General features: G+C 34.6%; 1 protein-coding gene across 2 annotated transcripts in view; it reads right to left on the reverse strand.

Annotated features, from left to right (window-relative positions):
* The window catches only part of LOC111051724 (kinesin-like protein KIF3B), a 64078-nt gene that overhangs the window by 5808 nt on the left and 40267 nt on the right, over positions 1-18003 (reverse strand). For both annotated transcript variants that reach the window (XM_039441682.1, XM_039441683.1), the window contains exons 13-15: positions 15935-16158; positions 15108-15318; positions 8650-8816 (exon numbers count right to left, since the gene is read on the reverse strand). In XM_039441682.1, the coding sequence (XP_039297616.1) occupies positions 8650-8816; positions 15108-15318; positions 15935-16158 (602 nt within the window). The remainder of the gene's footprint in view (positions 1-8649; positions 8817-15107; positions 15319-15934; positions 16159-18003) is intronic.

Genomic DNA, 18003 nt, shown 5'->3' on the forward strand with positions numbered 1-18003 from the left:
GAATGGTAACTTTCAAAATGAAATATTTCCTACATTATCAAGCCGCATTCATATATTGTAACAAACATCTCACGCTTCTTACATCTACAGGCCAGGTCATGCTATATTTCACAACATGTTTCAACATAAAAGGGAACTTGATTTTTATTCCGTACAAAAATGTTGTAATGTATTGAGAAATCATATGTTTAATTGAAATGTTACCATGGGATTTAGAAATAATAGTCAGTACTTGATCTGGCCTAATGGCATCAAGTTTACTCAAGTTAACGTTGTATTTTGTCTATTTAAGTGAATAAACGAATACTTAACAATGGCGACGAGGAGAAAAAAACAAGAAAAGGAAAGGAATAAAGAACTCCAAAGAATCGACAAGGATTCGATGGAAGTTTTCCCTGAATTTTGGGAAAACTACGCGAATTCAATATTCACTCGGAAGATTGGAATATTTATGAAGTACTACTGGAACAATTTTTTGAAGTCAACGCAATTCCGGAGGTTCGTAAAGTTTCTGTTTTAATTACATTTTTAGGTAATGAGGCATATAAGTATTCAAGGGATCTATGCGTACCAGACTTACCAAAAAAAAAAAAAACTACCAAGAGCTTTGCGAGATTATGAGAAGCCAGTTTTCACGTAGAGTTTCTGTTTACAGAAAACATATTTTCTATGATCTAAAATAGCGACCAGAAGATGATTTGAAAGCTTGGTACGCTAAAATAAAGAAACAGTCTACTATTTGTGATTTTGGGTCTAGATTGGAGGAGGTTCTAAAGGATGAATTTGTTTGTGGTTTATTAGAGAGTAATATAAAGGATCGATTGTGTGAAGAGAAACCTAACAAAAGAACGTTGAAAGAATTATATGAGTTAGCTTTGTCAAGAGAAATAAGCCTCAGTAAGAAAACCTTACGGAAAGGAGTAGATCAAGTTTCAACGTCTAAGCTTAAGAAAAATAATAAACACTGGGAAAATAAATTAGTTCAGAATAACCGTAGAAATTACTGTGAGGTATGTGGGAACAATTCACACGATTTGGTTATTTGTAAATACAAGGAATATAGATGTAGAATATGTAAGAAGATAGGACATTTGCAAAAAACTTGTCCAAGCAGGAATGTGGAAAGGGTTGAGGTTTCCGAAGGAGAGAGCTCAGAGTATAGTATTGAAGAAATTGAGAAGAGCAACATGGTCAAAGTTTTGAATATAGATAACGTGAATACGATCAGACCATACATGAGTACAGTCGTGATAGATGGAATCTCGTTGGAAATGGAAATAGATACAGGAAGTGGTGTTTCAATAATTATTCAATCTATGAAATAGTTCTCAAAAAAATTAAACCACTAAAGCACTCAAATGTGAAACTTAAATCCTTTTCTAATCAAATAATAGGACCAAAAGGATCCTCATCAGTAAATGTGGAATGGCTGAACAAAACATCCAATTGTAATTTATTAGTAGTGGATGAAGCAAGCCAAGGTTTGATAAGTCGTGATTGGCTTCAGAAATTTGACTAGTTAAAATCAGAAGAAGTGAAAAATGTTGAATCATCACAAGGAAAGTTACAGAAATTGATTTCAAACCATCCACGCTTATTCTCCAAAGAGTTGGGTTGTTATAAGTTTGGAAAAATTGCGCTCAAGGTAAACCCTGGAACTACACCACGTTTTGTGAAACCAAGACCTATTCCTTTTGCTTTCAGAAATGAAGTGGATGGAGAACTGGATAGGTTGCAAAAGACGGGAATAATTGAGAAAATTGACTCTTCAACCTGGGGTACCCCCCTTGTCTCTGTTTTAAAGGAAAATGGGAAATTGAGGTTATGTGCAAACTACAAAATAACAGTTAACCCTCATTTGGAAGATGTGAACCATCCATTACTCAAAATTGAAGAAATATGGGCCACTCTGCAAGGTGGTCAGGAATTCTAAAAATTGGATCTATGTCAAGCTTACAATCAATTAGAATTAGAAGAGGAAACAAAGATGTTACTAGCTTGGTCCACTCACAAGGGAGTTTTCAAGGTGAATCGGTTGACTTTTGGTTCAAAACCAACTGTAGCCATTTTTCAAAGAGAGCTTGAGAAAATTTTGCAAGGCTTAGAAGGCGTGGTTAACTTCTTGGATGATATAATTATAACAGGCCCTACATAAGATGAACATTTGGAATCTGGAGAATGTTTTAACAAAACTTTCTAATGCTGGCTTAACATTGAATTTAGTTGGTTGAATTAACATTTTTGGTTGAATTATCCGTCGATAGGGTTTGTGAGATTTCGGCTGTTTTTATTAAGCAATATAATGTTATTTGCATTGAAATATATCGTGTACCTTTGGCGAGTAATTTCGAGGCTTTCACAGAGACGCTTTTCGGCATGCTTGATGTTTTAAATAGCAATAATAGTTCCAATGCTAGCATTATCCTCTGTGGGGATTTTAATGTGAATTTGATTATGGATTCTAACAACAGTATGGTCTTTAAAAATTTTCTGTCAAGTTTCAATCTCAATTTAACAATCAATGAAGTTACTAGACCAGGTGAATCTATTCATTGTGAGGGGACGTGTATTGACAATATTGCCACATCAATTCATTTTGAAAGGATTATCTCAGCAAAGGTTGAGCCGATGATTGTCTCGGATCATTTTGCTTTAGTGCTTAGCTGCCAACTTGATGTGACTGATCATACAGCTTCAGAATCTTTAAGAGGTAATAATAAGTCCAAAAGAATTATCAGACCACTTAATTACTCTAATATTGTTAGATTTGAATCAATAATTGCAAGAACTAATTGGTTAGATGTTTATGCATTCAATAGTATTGAGGATAAATTTGCTCATTTTTCAAATAAATTTCTTTGTATTGCTGATGCAGCTCTTCCCATCAGATGTGTAGAAAGTGGCAGATGTCCTTCAGTAAAACTATTGTGGTACACTGAAGAGATTGAAAATATAAAGGAACAATGCTTACTTATGTACGACCTCTATAAGATTTCCGGTTCTGCCACTCATAAAAGCATGTATAATCAGTTGAAAAGATCTTTTAAAAAGATGGTAAAAAAGTCTAAACTCGATTACAATAACAATTTTGCGTGCCAAAAATAAATCAAGGGAATTGTGGTCAATAGTCAGAGAAAATTTAAATAGGAATGAAGTGGATAAAGGTGATAAAATATCTAGTCATACATCAGATGGATTCAATGTTTTTTTTTATTGACAGTGTAGATCAAAAATTGCGTTCGATAGCAGATCCTGTCCATGACGTTTTTCATTATCTTGACAATTACAAAAATTCATTGCCAAACTCTTCAAATTCAAAACCCTCTTTCTCTTTTAATCTTACGAGTGTTGAGCAGGTTCATAGTGTAATACTTTCCTTAAAGAATAGTGCTTGCCTTGATGTGTATTGCTTGAATTCTCATTTGTTGAAACTGGCTTCTCCTCATATTTGTGAGGTACTAAGCTCTCTGTTTAATGATTGTATTCTTGATGGCGTTTTTCCTAATAGCTTAAAATTTGTCAAAGTAATTCCTCTTTTCAAGGAAGGTTCTGCAAGTGAGTATAATAATTTTAGACCAATTTCTATCATTCCAGTTATTTCTGAAATCTTTGAGGTTATTTTGTATTGTCAGATTGTTGAGTTCTTTGAAAATAACTCACTGTTCTCCGATAGTCAATTTGGGTTCAGACCTAATAGAGGCACAAATACAGCTATATCTGATTTCATGGAAAACTGTATCTATTCCATTGATGAGAGGTGTAATCTGCTAGACAGCTTTTATGACATGAGCCGAGCTTTTGATACAATATCTCATCCCATCCTATTACAAAAGCTCAAATTTTATGGTTTCGATGATATGTCAACAAATTTAATTGCCTCTTACTTGAGTGATAGATATCAAACTGGTTTTTACGATGGCTGTTTTTCTAATTATTTAAAAGTATCATCAGGTGTTCCACAGGGTTCCACACTTGGCCCTATCCTCTTCATTATATACGTTAATGATCTTCCTGCAGCAATCAGTTGTAAAAATGTAAAACCTTTTATGTTTGATGATGATTTAGCTGTTCAAATAAAAAATAATAGTCTTTCTGGTAGCTTGCATACGGTTGATGAGATAATTGAAGATTGGACAGCTTCTAATTCATTGTGTCTTAATAAGGATAAAACTCAACTTTTGGAATTTGGATTTAGATTACAACCTGACAATGCAAAGTTTCTTGGTATAACAGTTCAAAGCAATTTAAAATGGGACCTACACATCAAAATATTATGTGGCAAACTATCGAAGGGAATTTTTATATTGAATACATTGAAGTTCATTGTTGATAAGAGTGTTTTAATTTCAGTGTATTTTGCTTATCTTCATTCTCATTTGTATTATGGTGTTGTTGCCTGGGGTGATGATACGAATGTAAAGAAACTATTTGTGTTAAAGAAACGAGCAGTAAGGGTTATTGCTAATGTGAATAGTCGTTTTCATTGTGTGGATTTATTTAGAAAATTCAACATTTTGACATTACCAGCTATTTACATTCTTGAATGTCTTATGTATGTGAAAATTAATTTAGCAAGTATTTCTGTAAATAGCAACGTTCACAACCATTACACAAGAAATTCTGAATCTCTTAGAGTGAACCAGTGCAATTATGCAAATACATTGAACTGCTTTAAGGAGTTTGGTATAAGAGCTTATAATAAGCTTCCTGCACATTTGAAGGAGCTAGAAGTGGGTAAATTTAAGAGAACCATGAAAAATATTTTAATAGAAAAATGCCCGTATAGAAAAGAGGAGTTTTTAATTTGAGAGTATTTTTGTTTTGCTGTTTGTATGCTTGTGTTTGAATTTTTATTTCTATGAATGTACGAGGGCTATTTTTTTCAACTTCCGATGTGGTATAAAAAAGTAACTAGTGAGAGTAATTGAATGAATTTATTATCAAAAGTTATTTACATTATTAGTTACTTCTCAATATAGTCACCATTCAGATTGAGGCATTTTTCATACCTGGGTACAAGCTTCTTAATACCTTGTTCATAAAAGTTAGCCGCCAGTGATTTGAGATGGTTTTTCACAGCATCTTGCAGCGCATCGTCTGTTCGGAAGCTCTGCCCTCCTAGCATTTTCTTCAGTTCCGGGAAAAGGTGATAGTCGCTTGGTGCTAAGTCTGGGCTATACGCCGGATGGTCAAAAACGTCCCATTTAAACCCGTCAAGAAGACGCTTCGTCACAGCAGCACTGTGAGGACGGGCGTTGTCATGAATGAGCACCACTCCCGATGTGAGCATTCCTCTCCTTTTGTTCTGCACAGTTCCTCTCCAATCACGCACTGCATTGTCACTCATAAAGCTTTCACCATATACTCGTTTCATTCTACGTGAATTTCTGCTGCGGATAACCCTTCAGATTGCAAAAAATGAATTACACTTCGCAACTCACACTTGGCGGGAGATTCTATCATATTAGCCATGTTTATGTGTCGCTAGATGAACTGGTAATGACGACAGATGGCCGAAAACGAGTGAGGTTATAGTGTGAGATGGGCATAGTCGGCTGCCGCGCATTGTTGGCCAATGCCGCTCGCATTGCCATCTAGCGGCACGATCGAAAGTTGAAAAAAAATAGCCCTCGTAAATACTTTTTATTTACCATGTTAAATTTATTATGACGATGCTATGCATTTGTATATAAATGTTTTTCGCAATAAAGAAATCTTGAATCTTGAATCTTGAATCTAGAAGAATGCCAGTTTTTCAAACCAGAAGTGAGATACTTGGGACACTTAATAAACAGGAATGGAATTCAGAAAGATCCAAAAAAAGTTTCGGCTCTGCTTACTTGCCCTAGACCTGCAAACATTTCAGAACTGAGATCTTTCTTGGGCGTAGTAAATTATTTTGGAAGATTTATCAATAGATTACCAGATCTCCTAGGACCTTTATATAAACTTTTGAAGAAAGGAAACCAGTTTGTTTGATATTGCAAGTGTCAAAAGGCATTTGAGAATGCAAAAAAGGAAATTGCTTCAGACCAAGTTCTGGTACATTTTGATCCTGCGGTACCACTATGCTTGTATTGTGATACATCTAATAATTATATTGGTGCAGTTCTTACACGAGTTCAAGGATGGTATAAAACGACCTATAGGGTTTGTAAGTCGTAAACTGACTAAGCAGAAAGTGGGTACTCAACAATACATAAAGAGGCATTGGCCATTTACTGGGGAATGACAAAATTCTACCAGTATCTAATGGGAAGGACATTCACGTTATATTCGGACCACAAGCCACTGGCGGCAATATTTGGAGAGAAGAAAGGAATCCCAGAAATGGCAGCAGGACGGCTTCAACGTTGGTCGACTTATATATCTGAATTTGATTACACATTTCAACACATAAGCTCAGCATCAAATCTAGCTGATGCAATCTCTAGGATGCCAGTTGAGAGTGAAGAAGATAACATTTCTAACGAAGTAGATTATGTAAATTTAGTGGCAGCAGAGATGCCAGTATCAATGAAATTAGTGAGGAGTGAAACACGTACAGATCCAACTCTAAGCAAGGTGTTGAGATTTATTAAGGAAGGATGGCCAGTTTCTGTGGAAGAAGACTTGAAACCATATTTTTTGAGAAGACTAGAGTTGAGCACTGACTTGGACGTTTTGATGTGGGGTTACCGGTTAGTGATTCCAAAAAAGTTCAGAATGAAGTTATTGAATGAACTGCATACAGCTCATCTGGGAATGACAAAAATGAAATCAAGAGCCAGATCATATTTTTGGTGGCCTTTATTGGATAAAGATATAGAAGATTACTGCAAAAGATGCGATGTATGTATGTCATCAAGACCAATGCCTTCATCAGACACAGGCAAATGGCCCTCTGTTGATACTCCTTTTGAGCGAATTCACGTAGACTATGCAGGACCGGTAAAAGGTAAATATTACCTTGTCGTTACCGATTCATTCAGTAAATGGCCTGAAGTTTGTGAAGTGACATCCAGTTCTACAGAAGTAGCACTGAGGAAACTGATAGAGATTTTCGCGCGTTTTGGAGTTCCAAAAACATTGGTGACAGATAATGGAGCCAATTTCACTTCCAGACAATTCGAAGCTTTTTGCAGGTTTAATATTATTAAATACATTACTACTCCTCCGTTCCATCCGGCTAGTAATGGGACAGCTGAAAATGCTGTGAAGACATTCAAAAAATCGCTATTGAAACATCTTATGGAGTCAGAGAAAAACAACATTTCAACTTCTACAGCCATAAGTAGGTATCTTTTCAATTATAGAATTTCCACCCATTGTACTACAGGAGAAACTCCTGGAAACAGGAGCTACGTAATAGGTTGGACGTACTAAGGGAAGAAAATCAAACACCAATTAGAAACAAGGGCAGAGAAATCAAACTGAGAGTGGGGGAAGAAGTCTATGTGAGAGACTACAGAGAGTCAAGGATGCGTTAGTCAAGAGCCACTATTGAAGCAAGGATAGGAGACAAAATTTATAAGGTCAAACCAGAAGTAACATCTATATAGTGAGTCACTATAATTCTCCAGTCAACAGAATTCAAAGACTTTTCAACTGTTTCTCTGGGCAACTGGACATCTTCTGGTTCTCTCGTGAAAAATTTTATAGAATATTAAACAGTCTATTGTGAGATATCCTTGCTCAGTCGTGTTGTCGATTATTTGTTGCTGTATATAGGTGTGTATCTATTGCACTATGTTCTCGTACATCTTACTCATTCTGTTGCTTCATTGGCAGGTACCAGTCCTCTGACATTCATTTGTTAGTTTTATCCATTCTTTGTAACATTTTTATTTTTATTTTAGAACCTTTTCATTTCTATATTCCGTTTTATAATTATTTTATTGTATACATCTATTTTTTTTCCTTCTCTTGTATTTCTATAGTTTTTTTTTCTTTTAACAATATTGCAATTGAAAGTTACTTTGTTCATTTTTTTTTCATTGTATTGTTGTATTTCACGTATTGTATCTTGTATTGTTGTATTTGTGAAGGAGACACATTAGGGGTAACCTGTTGTCTCCATAAATAAATAAATAAATAAATAAGTAACAGAGCTTCGGTGGAGGAGACATAAGGATCAGATTTTGAAAACTTAGGAAGGGAGAGATGTAATATATTGAGAAATCATATGTTTAATTGAAATGTTACCATGGGATTTAGAAAAAATAGTCAGTACTTGATCTGGCCTAATGGCATCAAGTCTACTTAAGTTAACGTTGTATTTTGTCTATTTAAGTGAATAAACTAATACTTAACAAATGTCATGTTCAATTGTGAAAAATAATTGGATAGAATTATATGTCACAAGTATTTGTTTACTTATTGAAGGCTAGAAAAGAATCAATTTCTGCGTGAGTAATGGGCATGCACTCTGCGCAATTCGAACCCACAACCGTTCGTGTATCAGTCTATCCAATTGAGTCACCACAGAACGCTATTAACTTTGAACCTCTATTTGAAATGAAGGAGAATACATTTTACAAAGGCAAGATATTTGATGTTGAATGCTCAGGTCTCGATTGAGTACCAATATTGTAAATAGGCAATGTTATGAAAATATGAAAAGTTATGAGAATTTGAAAAATTGGTATTGAATTTTCGAAAAACACTGACCTTGATATAGATTTTTTCGTTGAAGGCATCGCTTCAACATCAATGTCTTCTTCTTTTTGCAGAGCTGCTTCAAAGGCTAACTTCATACTGTAGGAAATTTCGGGTCCTTCATACAAAATAATTGTGCTGCCTACTTGAACTGGAGTTAAATTGATGATGTTCTCCAACTGCAAAGAAAACATTGATCAGTTTTGAAAAACGAAAACTGCCATGACAAACGTATTGAATAATACTTTGAATTGTATAATTAACTTTGTTAATTAGAAGAGTACGATGAAAAATTTCTAATCAGAATAGATTATTGCAATGGAATGAAAAATAATTTCAATGTTGATATTATTTAGGCTACAGAATTTGAGGCGAGTCTTCGGTTACATTGACTATCAGACCAGCTCTACGATGAGTTCGGTGTGATGGACAGCTCTACTCCATGCAAATTATTTTCAGACAACACAAAAACCCAGAAAGCGTTCAACCTAGAGACCACAGTAATAACACAATAAATATAGAAACATAATTTCGAACAATATGTGAGCTCAATTACCCAAAGTATTTGTACCCCACCCAAAAATTTATTACTGCTACTAACAACTGTTCTAGTACATAGCTTACCGAAAAAATAAATTCTCTTTATATCTGTAGTAAATTTTGGATTCTATTGTGAATAATACTTTGAATATTTTATTTGATTGTTTGCTTGTATTTTGTATTTAAAAGGGAATAGCATATAAGTTACGGAAGCCTCAGCTGACGTCTTTCACTATCTCTATGGAGACAGCTAAGATTATGTTGTTGATTAAATAAACAATCATTCTTTGTCTGAGTTTGAATGAGACGTTTTATTCCTATCTACTTAACTGGTGCCGAAACCAAAATATTATCTAGTATTTTTAGTTGAAGTTAATAGGAATTTTCGGATAGATTTTGAAAATGCCAAGGAGGAAAAAGGAAATTGCATCAAATATTGAAATTACCGGGAAAGAACCACCACTTATGGACGTGAAATGTCTCATGAATTTGATCGGATCAATTCAGGAGTTCCAAGGAGAGGTAAAAGAACTTAGTCTATTCTTGGAGAGAATGGATGCCATCCATTCTCAAATTATTGACAGCAATTTTGATGAATTAACAACTACAAACCTGCATTCGTTTTTCTTGTCTAGAATAAGTACATCAATTATGGTTGATTTGGGAGTATCGTTCAGTTCATCTTGGGAGGATGTTAAAAAAGCCCTTAAAGAACGTTATGCAGGTGCAAGGAAATCAGTCTCTGCAATGGCAATGAGAGTGTTGGAATTGAATCGTGATTTGGGAGAGTCAATTGGTAGTTTTGCCAATCGGTTATCGCAATTGGTTAAAGAATTGAAATCGAAAGTTTTAGATTCGTGTAATACTAAAGAGGGAGGGGTATGGAGAAATAAAATCTATGAAGAGTTATCAATGGAAGTTTTGTTAAGAGCAGCTTCGGAGCGAGTATGTACGAGTGTGAAAATTGCAAAACCTCAGTCTTTAGAAGAGACTATTCAAATTGTCAAAGATGAGGAGTCTTATTGGAAAGAAGCTAGTCATAGACACTCAAATTGGAGAGTGGTTGAGAATAAGAGAAGATATTCACTTAATAGTAGAACCTCTCCTGTTTATGGTAACAGATCGAACCAGAAATGGAGAACTGATGTAAAGGGATTGGTTACTAATGGGAAAGGAAATAGAAAGGAAAGAGAAGGGAAATTAGCACGAAACGAGTGTTGGGGGAAGAAGGGCATTTTGCCAGAGAATGTCCTTACATTTATAGAAAGGAAGTTACCCCAAAAAAGAATTTTGGAAGAAGAGAAGTCAATGCTTTGAGGAGGAAGGAAAATCGCAAAAAAAATTTGGAAAGTAGTTCTGATGGAGAGAGTTTAACTCACTCCTCAGATAGTGAAAATAGCTGTTACCGTTATGAAAGTCAATATCGAGAGAAAAATGAAAAAGACTGGCCTGAATTGAAGGAAAATAAATCAACCAAATTATCGACAAAGAAAGGTAGGAATAAAGATTGAGGATTTCGGATGAGGAATATAGGTAGCAAGGAACAAAAAGTGGATTGCAAAAAAGGAGAGCTACCTATATTTTATGTGAAGAGTTGGGATGTTCATTGCTTGTATGATACAGGATCGGACAGTACAATAATTTCGGAAGAAGCATTAATAAAAATTGATCATAGTTTGAAAATAGAAGGATGTTCTTGTGAAATGTTAACTTTGACAGGAAGAAAAGCTTTAAAAGGGGAAGTAGATTTAAATCTGTTTGGATTGATTGGTTTTAAAAAAATTATGAGAGTTCATGTATCAACAGAAATAATGAACAACAAGTATGATGTGATAATTGGTTGTGATATGATGAGAGATCTTGAAGCTGCTCCTATCAATATAAATGGTCAATGGATAATCAAGTTGGGGGATAGAAATTATAAATCGAAAAATTCAATTGCTAAAGAAAAACATTTACTAATGGGTTCCATTGTGAGAGGAAATTGTAATGAACAATTTATAGACAAGGAACAAGAAAAATTAGCATTCTATATGCTGGAAAAGTATAAGGACACTTTATATAATGAAGGAGAGAGTCTGACAACAACAGGGAGAGTTCAGCACTCAATTCAATTAAAGTCATCAAAACCAATATTTATAAAAGCCAGAAGGTATTCACATGCAATGAAAAAAATCATTAGAGAACACATTAAGGATATGCTAGAACAGGGCATTATAAAAAAGTCTATCTCTCCATTTTGTAATCCATTATGGGTTGTACCAAAAAAGTCTTCCCCTGGAGAACCGCCAAAACATAGGGTGGTTGTAGATTTCAGAGTTTTAAATGATCAAACAGAGTTGGAGAGATATCCCCTTCCAAGGCTAGAGGATATGATTGACAGAATGCACGGAGCTAAAGTTTTCAGCACTCTGGGTCTAAAGTCGGGATACCATCAAATAAGAATGAATCCAAGGGACATGGAGAAGACAGCATTTAGCTTTGAGAGAGGACATTATGAATTTACAAGGATGCCTTTTGGGTTGAAAAACGCAGTACCAACGTTTCAAAGGCTGATGGATGAGTTTTTAGAAGACATAAATGAAGAAGCAATACAAATCTACATGGATGATATCATTGTGTTCAGCAAGAATCTCGAAGATCATAAAGCACATCTCACACAGTTATTTGAAAGAATAAGGAAGTTTGGCCTTAAGCTGTCAAAGGAAAAACTTGTGTCAATCTGAAGTGAAATTCATGGGTCATGTGATTTCGGAAAGTGGAGTTCGTCCTGACAGCCAGAAAATTAGTGCAATAAAAGACATTCCAATTCCAAAGAATTTGAAAGAGATAAAAACATTTTTAGGCATGGTCGGCTATTATAGAAAATTCATTCACAAATTTGCACAGATGACTGAACCATTAACAAACTTATTAAAAAGAGGTGTGAAGTTCCACATATCATCAGATGTTATCCAAGCAGTTGAAAAGTGTAAAGAAGCAATTTGTTCAACGCCTATACTTCAGTTTCCAGATCTTCAACAACCCTTTACATTAACAACAGATGCTAGTGGGGAAGCAATAGGAGGTGTACTATCCCAAAATGAGAAACCGGTTGCTTTTGCAAGCAGGAAACTTACTCCGGCCGAGAGGCGTTATAGTACAATTGAAAGGGAATTTCTTGCTATTGTATGGTGTGTTGAGAATTTTAGACCATACCTTTACGGAAATGAATTTGTGCTAAGAACAGATCACATGCCACTTTTATGGATGAATAAGCTGAAAGAAACATCCGCCAGGATAACCAAGTGGAAAGAAAAATTGGCTGTTTACTCATTCAAAATTCAACACATTAAAGGAGTAGATAATGTAGTTGCTGATTGTTTATCTCGGAATATAAATCCTCTACAAGTGAAGCAAATTAATTTGGAAGTGATGGAAAATTGCATTATAAATGATAAACGTAATCAAATAATTCTTGAAAGACAAAACTTTGGAGGTATAACAAAAACTACCCATCGTTATGGCCCAATTCATACTTATACAATTACAATTGGCCCTCAGGCGACAGATCATGAACTGAAACATACAATAAAGCAGTTGATGGTAAGGGGGAAAGTTTATTTTATATTTTCCAAGGAAAAAGATTTTATTGATAAAATTAAGAGCTTTCATAAAGATGAATGCTGGGACTCAAAAATACACTTGATAATTTGTGATAGACAAGTTAAAACAGTTGAAGATAGAAGAGAACAACAAGAAGTTGTAGAACAATATCACATTGGAAGGACCAACCATAGAGGGGAAAAGGAAACGTTGCAACACCTGAAACGGCAGTATTATTGGCTGAATATGGCCAAAACAATAAGAAATGTGCTGGGAAAGTGTGCAGCATGCAATATAGCAAAATATGACAGAAAGCCTTACAAGACGCCTCAGATGGTCACACCTACTCCCTCAAGACCAGCAGAAATAATTCAAGTTGACATTTTCTATTGCAATAAACCGAAGTATCTTACTACAATCGATTGTTTTACAAGGCTTGCTTCTGCATGGATTTTAAAGAATAAAACAGCCAAGTGCATGGAACAAAATTTACTAGCATTTTTTGGGCTCTTCAATACCCCCAACATGTTGTTAATGGATAAAGGAGAAGAATTCGACAACAATCGGATCAAAAAACTTTTAGAGGAACTTGGTATCGACAGCCACTTCACTACAGTAGGACATCCGCAATCTCATGGAATGATGGAACGTTTACATAGCACGCTAACTGAACATTTGCACTTATTAGAAGTTGATAGAAACATCTGTGGGGAAGAAGCAATGGCAAGAGCTATTCTGGCATATAATAGTAGCATACATTCTTCAACAAATTTTTCACCATTTGAGTTAGTTGAGCATCCAGAGGAGCATAGAGAAGTGGAGAGAAAAATCATGAACGAGAAAGTTCGGAGGACAAAAAAGTATAATTTGGAGGTGGCTGAAGACATGAATAAAATAAAAGTAGGTGACATAATCTTCAAGAAAAATCATCACAAGAGAATGAAATCGGATCATAGATTTGTTGGACCATATGAAGTGATTGATCTACTACATAGGAACCGAGTGGAGGTAAAAAAGCAACACAACAATGGACGAGGTAGACATGAAATTGTGCATTTGAGTGAGATTAGAAGAGTAAGGAAAGATTTCCAAAATGTTTTTATTATGAAATAAAAACACATAGATGTTGTCAGTTTTCTACACTTTAATTTGGTTACACTTTGTTTTTATTATGTTGTTTTCCATGTTTTGTTTTTATGAGTTCTATTTACATCTCTATAATAGAGATAGTAAAGACTGGAGGGGGGTAGTTACGGAAGCCTCAGCTGACGTCTTTCACTATCTCTATGGAGACAGCTAAGATTATGTTGTTGATTAAATAAACAATCATTCTTTGTCTGAGTTTGAATGAGACGTTTTATTCCTATCTACTTAACTTATATTTATTTATTGGCTAGCTATGTTATCAGTGAAGAGAAAATCTGTTAGAATTGTATTATCAAGTTGTGAAGTTGAATTGATTTTCAAACTCCAATCACATATGACAAGACATAGACAAGCGGTAGGGAGGCGATGTTCATGGAGTTGAAAAGTCCTCCCCACCAAACGCTTTTTCATTGGCGCGGTTTGTCACTTGTTGTCGAGTTATAGGCGCTGAAACATGAAAGCCTTGATTAAGTCTGCCGCCAAGTGTGGCTTTCGTAGTGTTTTTAGTTTTTTTGAAAGAAAAATGCAAAAGTTTAGCAGGAGTCTACCAAAGAATGAGTCACATTTACGTAGAAAACTACTTTATGAGTGATGATATGCGTGAATGGTCGGAAATTTAAAGACGTCAATTGAAATGAGTTCCAGAATCGTTGTGATCCATGACAACTCGTCTTCACAGTGCTGGTGCAACCAAATGGGATAATTTCATCACCCGCCATACAAACCCGACTTGACCACTAGTAGCTTATAGAGTTTCCTTAAACTCAAGACATTCAAGACATGGCTTTGAGGGCAGCGCTTCAAAACTAACAAGAAGCTCCAAAACAGCATCATAGCCATCTTCAACCCATTTGGCGGACAAACTTTCATTGACAAGGTTTTGGTGGGCTGGTCCACTGGTCTGACAAAGCCTCAATCTCCACAGCAATTATCTTAATGAATAATCATAAGCGTGAGTAACATTTGGTAAAATAGTTTCATTTTATGTATGGTCAATCGGAGGTTGAAAAAGATGACCCTTGTATCCAATAAGTCTCTGTAAGAACCATCCTACCAATTCGGGGGAATGATTGGTCAACAACTTCACCTCGATTCACAAATTGAAAGTTTCATCATGTTAAAATGAAACATAAACTGTTGAATTGACTATGAATTTTGGTTTTTTTTTCTAGGCTATAAAGTACAGTAGTAGGACTGACTTGACTGGGACGCTTGGAACGTTTTAGAGAGCCGTCAGCCATCAAACGACGAGCACTGTCGGCAGAAGGTTCGGATTCCACCAAAGGCTCACAATCAGGCATCAACTGCCACGAGTCTTCTTCCTCGTCGTAATAGAGTCGAGACATGGCTAGTTGGCGCTCTTCTTTCGGAATAAAATTGTCGATTATCAGTATATTCAGTTTGATATTTCTGAAAAAGTAAAATATATTTAAAGCTTATTAATTATACATGGCATTGGTTATTGCCAATGTTGTCAGATTCAAAGCCTAATCGGTAAAAATATTGACTATCACCATAGAAGGTAATCTACGATACATAAGCCAACGAAATAACATTAAAAACTATAACAATTAACTTATAAAACAGATAATAACTAATAAAACCCTGACAGTAGGATTGTAATCTGTTTTGAATCGAATTAATTTCCCTAACACACAAACATACAAGCAAAAACAGAAATTTCCCAAGGCAAAATTAAATATAAAATCTCTATTGCAATGAAAAGGAAGTGGTTGTTCCATATTTTTCATTTATTTCAATAGGGTTACTTGAACAATCTATTACATAGAAATAATGAATCAAACTAATAATTCATTTTCATACTTGATAATGGGATAAATACCCGAAACTAGTCGTATCTCAAAGAAAATGAAGAAGGTACTAGTAAATGTAAGTGATAAAAAGGAATTGATAAATGCAGCTATAATATGATAACCACAGTTTTCAATTATTCAACTAGAATTTAATTAATTCTCAAAGCTAGTATACATAATACATACACCAATATTTTTTTGAATCTACAAACCTCATCAGATGATTTTGCAACATTTCTAGTTCTCTTCTATCAACATTGAACTCTTCAACGATATCATTTGTTTCCTTTTTGATAGATTGGTATTTCTGGTGAAGCATTTTCAATTTTCTTGTCTTGAATTCGACCTCCTGCTGCTTACTCATGAACGTTTCTCGAATTTCTTCAGCTGTTTCTTCTTTGGCGGCTAATTCTTGTCTCATTCTCTTCTCTCTCAACTGAAAGGAAGTAAAGAGAATAATGATAATAAAAATGACGTTGATATAATTTAATCAGTGGTGATTAAGATTCTACGCTGAAGTAAGTACTGTAATTAGAAGTTAAAATTATAATAATAATTTAAAATTAGCCAATATCATACCCCTACATAAATCAGGTGATGCTTCTAATCCATCAAATTATCGTCCAATCAGCTTGTTGAGTACTTTTTCCAAAATTATTGAGAAGTTAATAAAATACCGTTTAGTTAGCTATCTCCTAAAGCATAATATAATTCACAAAAATCAATTTGGCTTTCAGTCTAAAAAAAGTACAGTAGATGCAATATCTCTTCTAACACAGAAAATTACAGAAAATTTCAATAACAAAAATAAAACAATAGCCATATTTTTAGACCTTGCTAAAGCTTTTGACACTATTCCTCACTCAAAACTTCTGATAAAAATGGAAAAGTTGGGTATTCGAGGAATAGCCCTTGAATTATTTAAGAGCTATTTAAAAAATAGATTCCAATTGCTCAAAATTGATAATAAAACCAGCCTTGAACAACTCACTGATTACGGTCTTCCACAAGGAACAGTCTTGTCGCCGATTCTCTTCCTAATCTACATTAATGATCTTCTCAAGTTAGAATTAAAAAATGGTGTCTCAATTGCTTTTGCTGATGACACTTCATTGTTATTCAGTGAAACGAATTGGGAGGATACTAAAAAAGCAGCAGAATCCGGACTTAAAATAGTAAAATCCTGGTTTGATGAGCATATATTAACATTGAACATAAAAAAAGTAATTTCATGTCTTTCTCTCCAAATTCTATAGGCCAGCCGCAAGGTTTGGATTCCATTAAAATCCATAATGTAAATTGCAAAGAGTCTGATTGGATAAATTGTACATGCTCAAAGCTTAATAGAGAACATCGTGTTAAATATTTGGGTGTAATGATTGATCAACATTTGCGTTGGGATGTTCACATCAATAGTACATGTAACAAACTCAGACATTGGATAAGTAAATTCCGTAATATCAGCCAAGTTAGTAATAAAAAAATCTCAAGACTCATATATTTTGCCTACATTCAATCATTTCTGCAATATGGAATAAAAATTTGGGGTGGAACATACTCAAACCACTTGGAGAAACTTTTTGTAATTCAAAAACACATTATAAGAGCTATATTGGAAAAACCCAGACTCTATCCAAGTGAGTACCTGTTTAGTGAGCTAGATGTTTTAACTGTCAGGCAGCTTTACATAAAAAATTTAATCATCTACATAAATAAACATATGAATCTTTTCAACCTGCGTGTTTCACCATATAACCTCCGTCCCTCATCTATTACCTTTCAAATTAGATACTATTTTATCAATTTGTAGAAAACAATTTTTATATCAGGTATCAAAGCTCATCAATGTTATTCCTAACCATTTTATCACTAGTAAATTGAATAGAAAACTGCTAATTGAAATTCATACATGGATAATCTCGAACAATGTAATTTTGGCAATGTAATTTCCTCATAGCTTAGTATAAAGACTTCTCATGTTTTTCATGTAATCTTCAACTATTCTTTACTCTCCCCTATACCTTCACTCTGCTCTTTCTCTTCCCTTCCTTACTCACTTTTTCTTTTCCCTATTTCTTAATAATATCCCATTATTATTTTCATATACTGTTAAGCATTGAACACTCGGCCTCTGCGCTCAGGTTCCTCGAACCTTGCAGGGACTTCCCGTTTTTAATATAGTTATGTATAATCCTATTAATGGTATTTTTCCTTTTCATTTTATATTGTATTTTACTTTTTTCATTTATAACCATTTTTGTCATTGTAATTATGTTTTTGG

This window comes from Nilaparvata lugens, chromosome X (genome assembly GCF_014356525.2).
Source record: "Nilaparvata lugens isolate BPH chromosome X, ASM1435652v1, whole genome shotgun sequence".
NCBI classification, from domain to species: domain Eukaryota; kingdom Metazoa; phylum Arthropoda; class Insecta; order Hemiptera; family Delphacidae; genus Nilaparvata; species Nilaparvata lugens.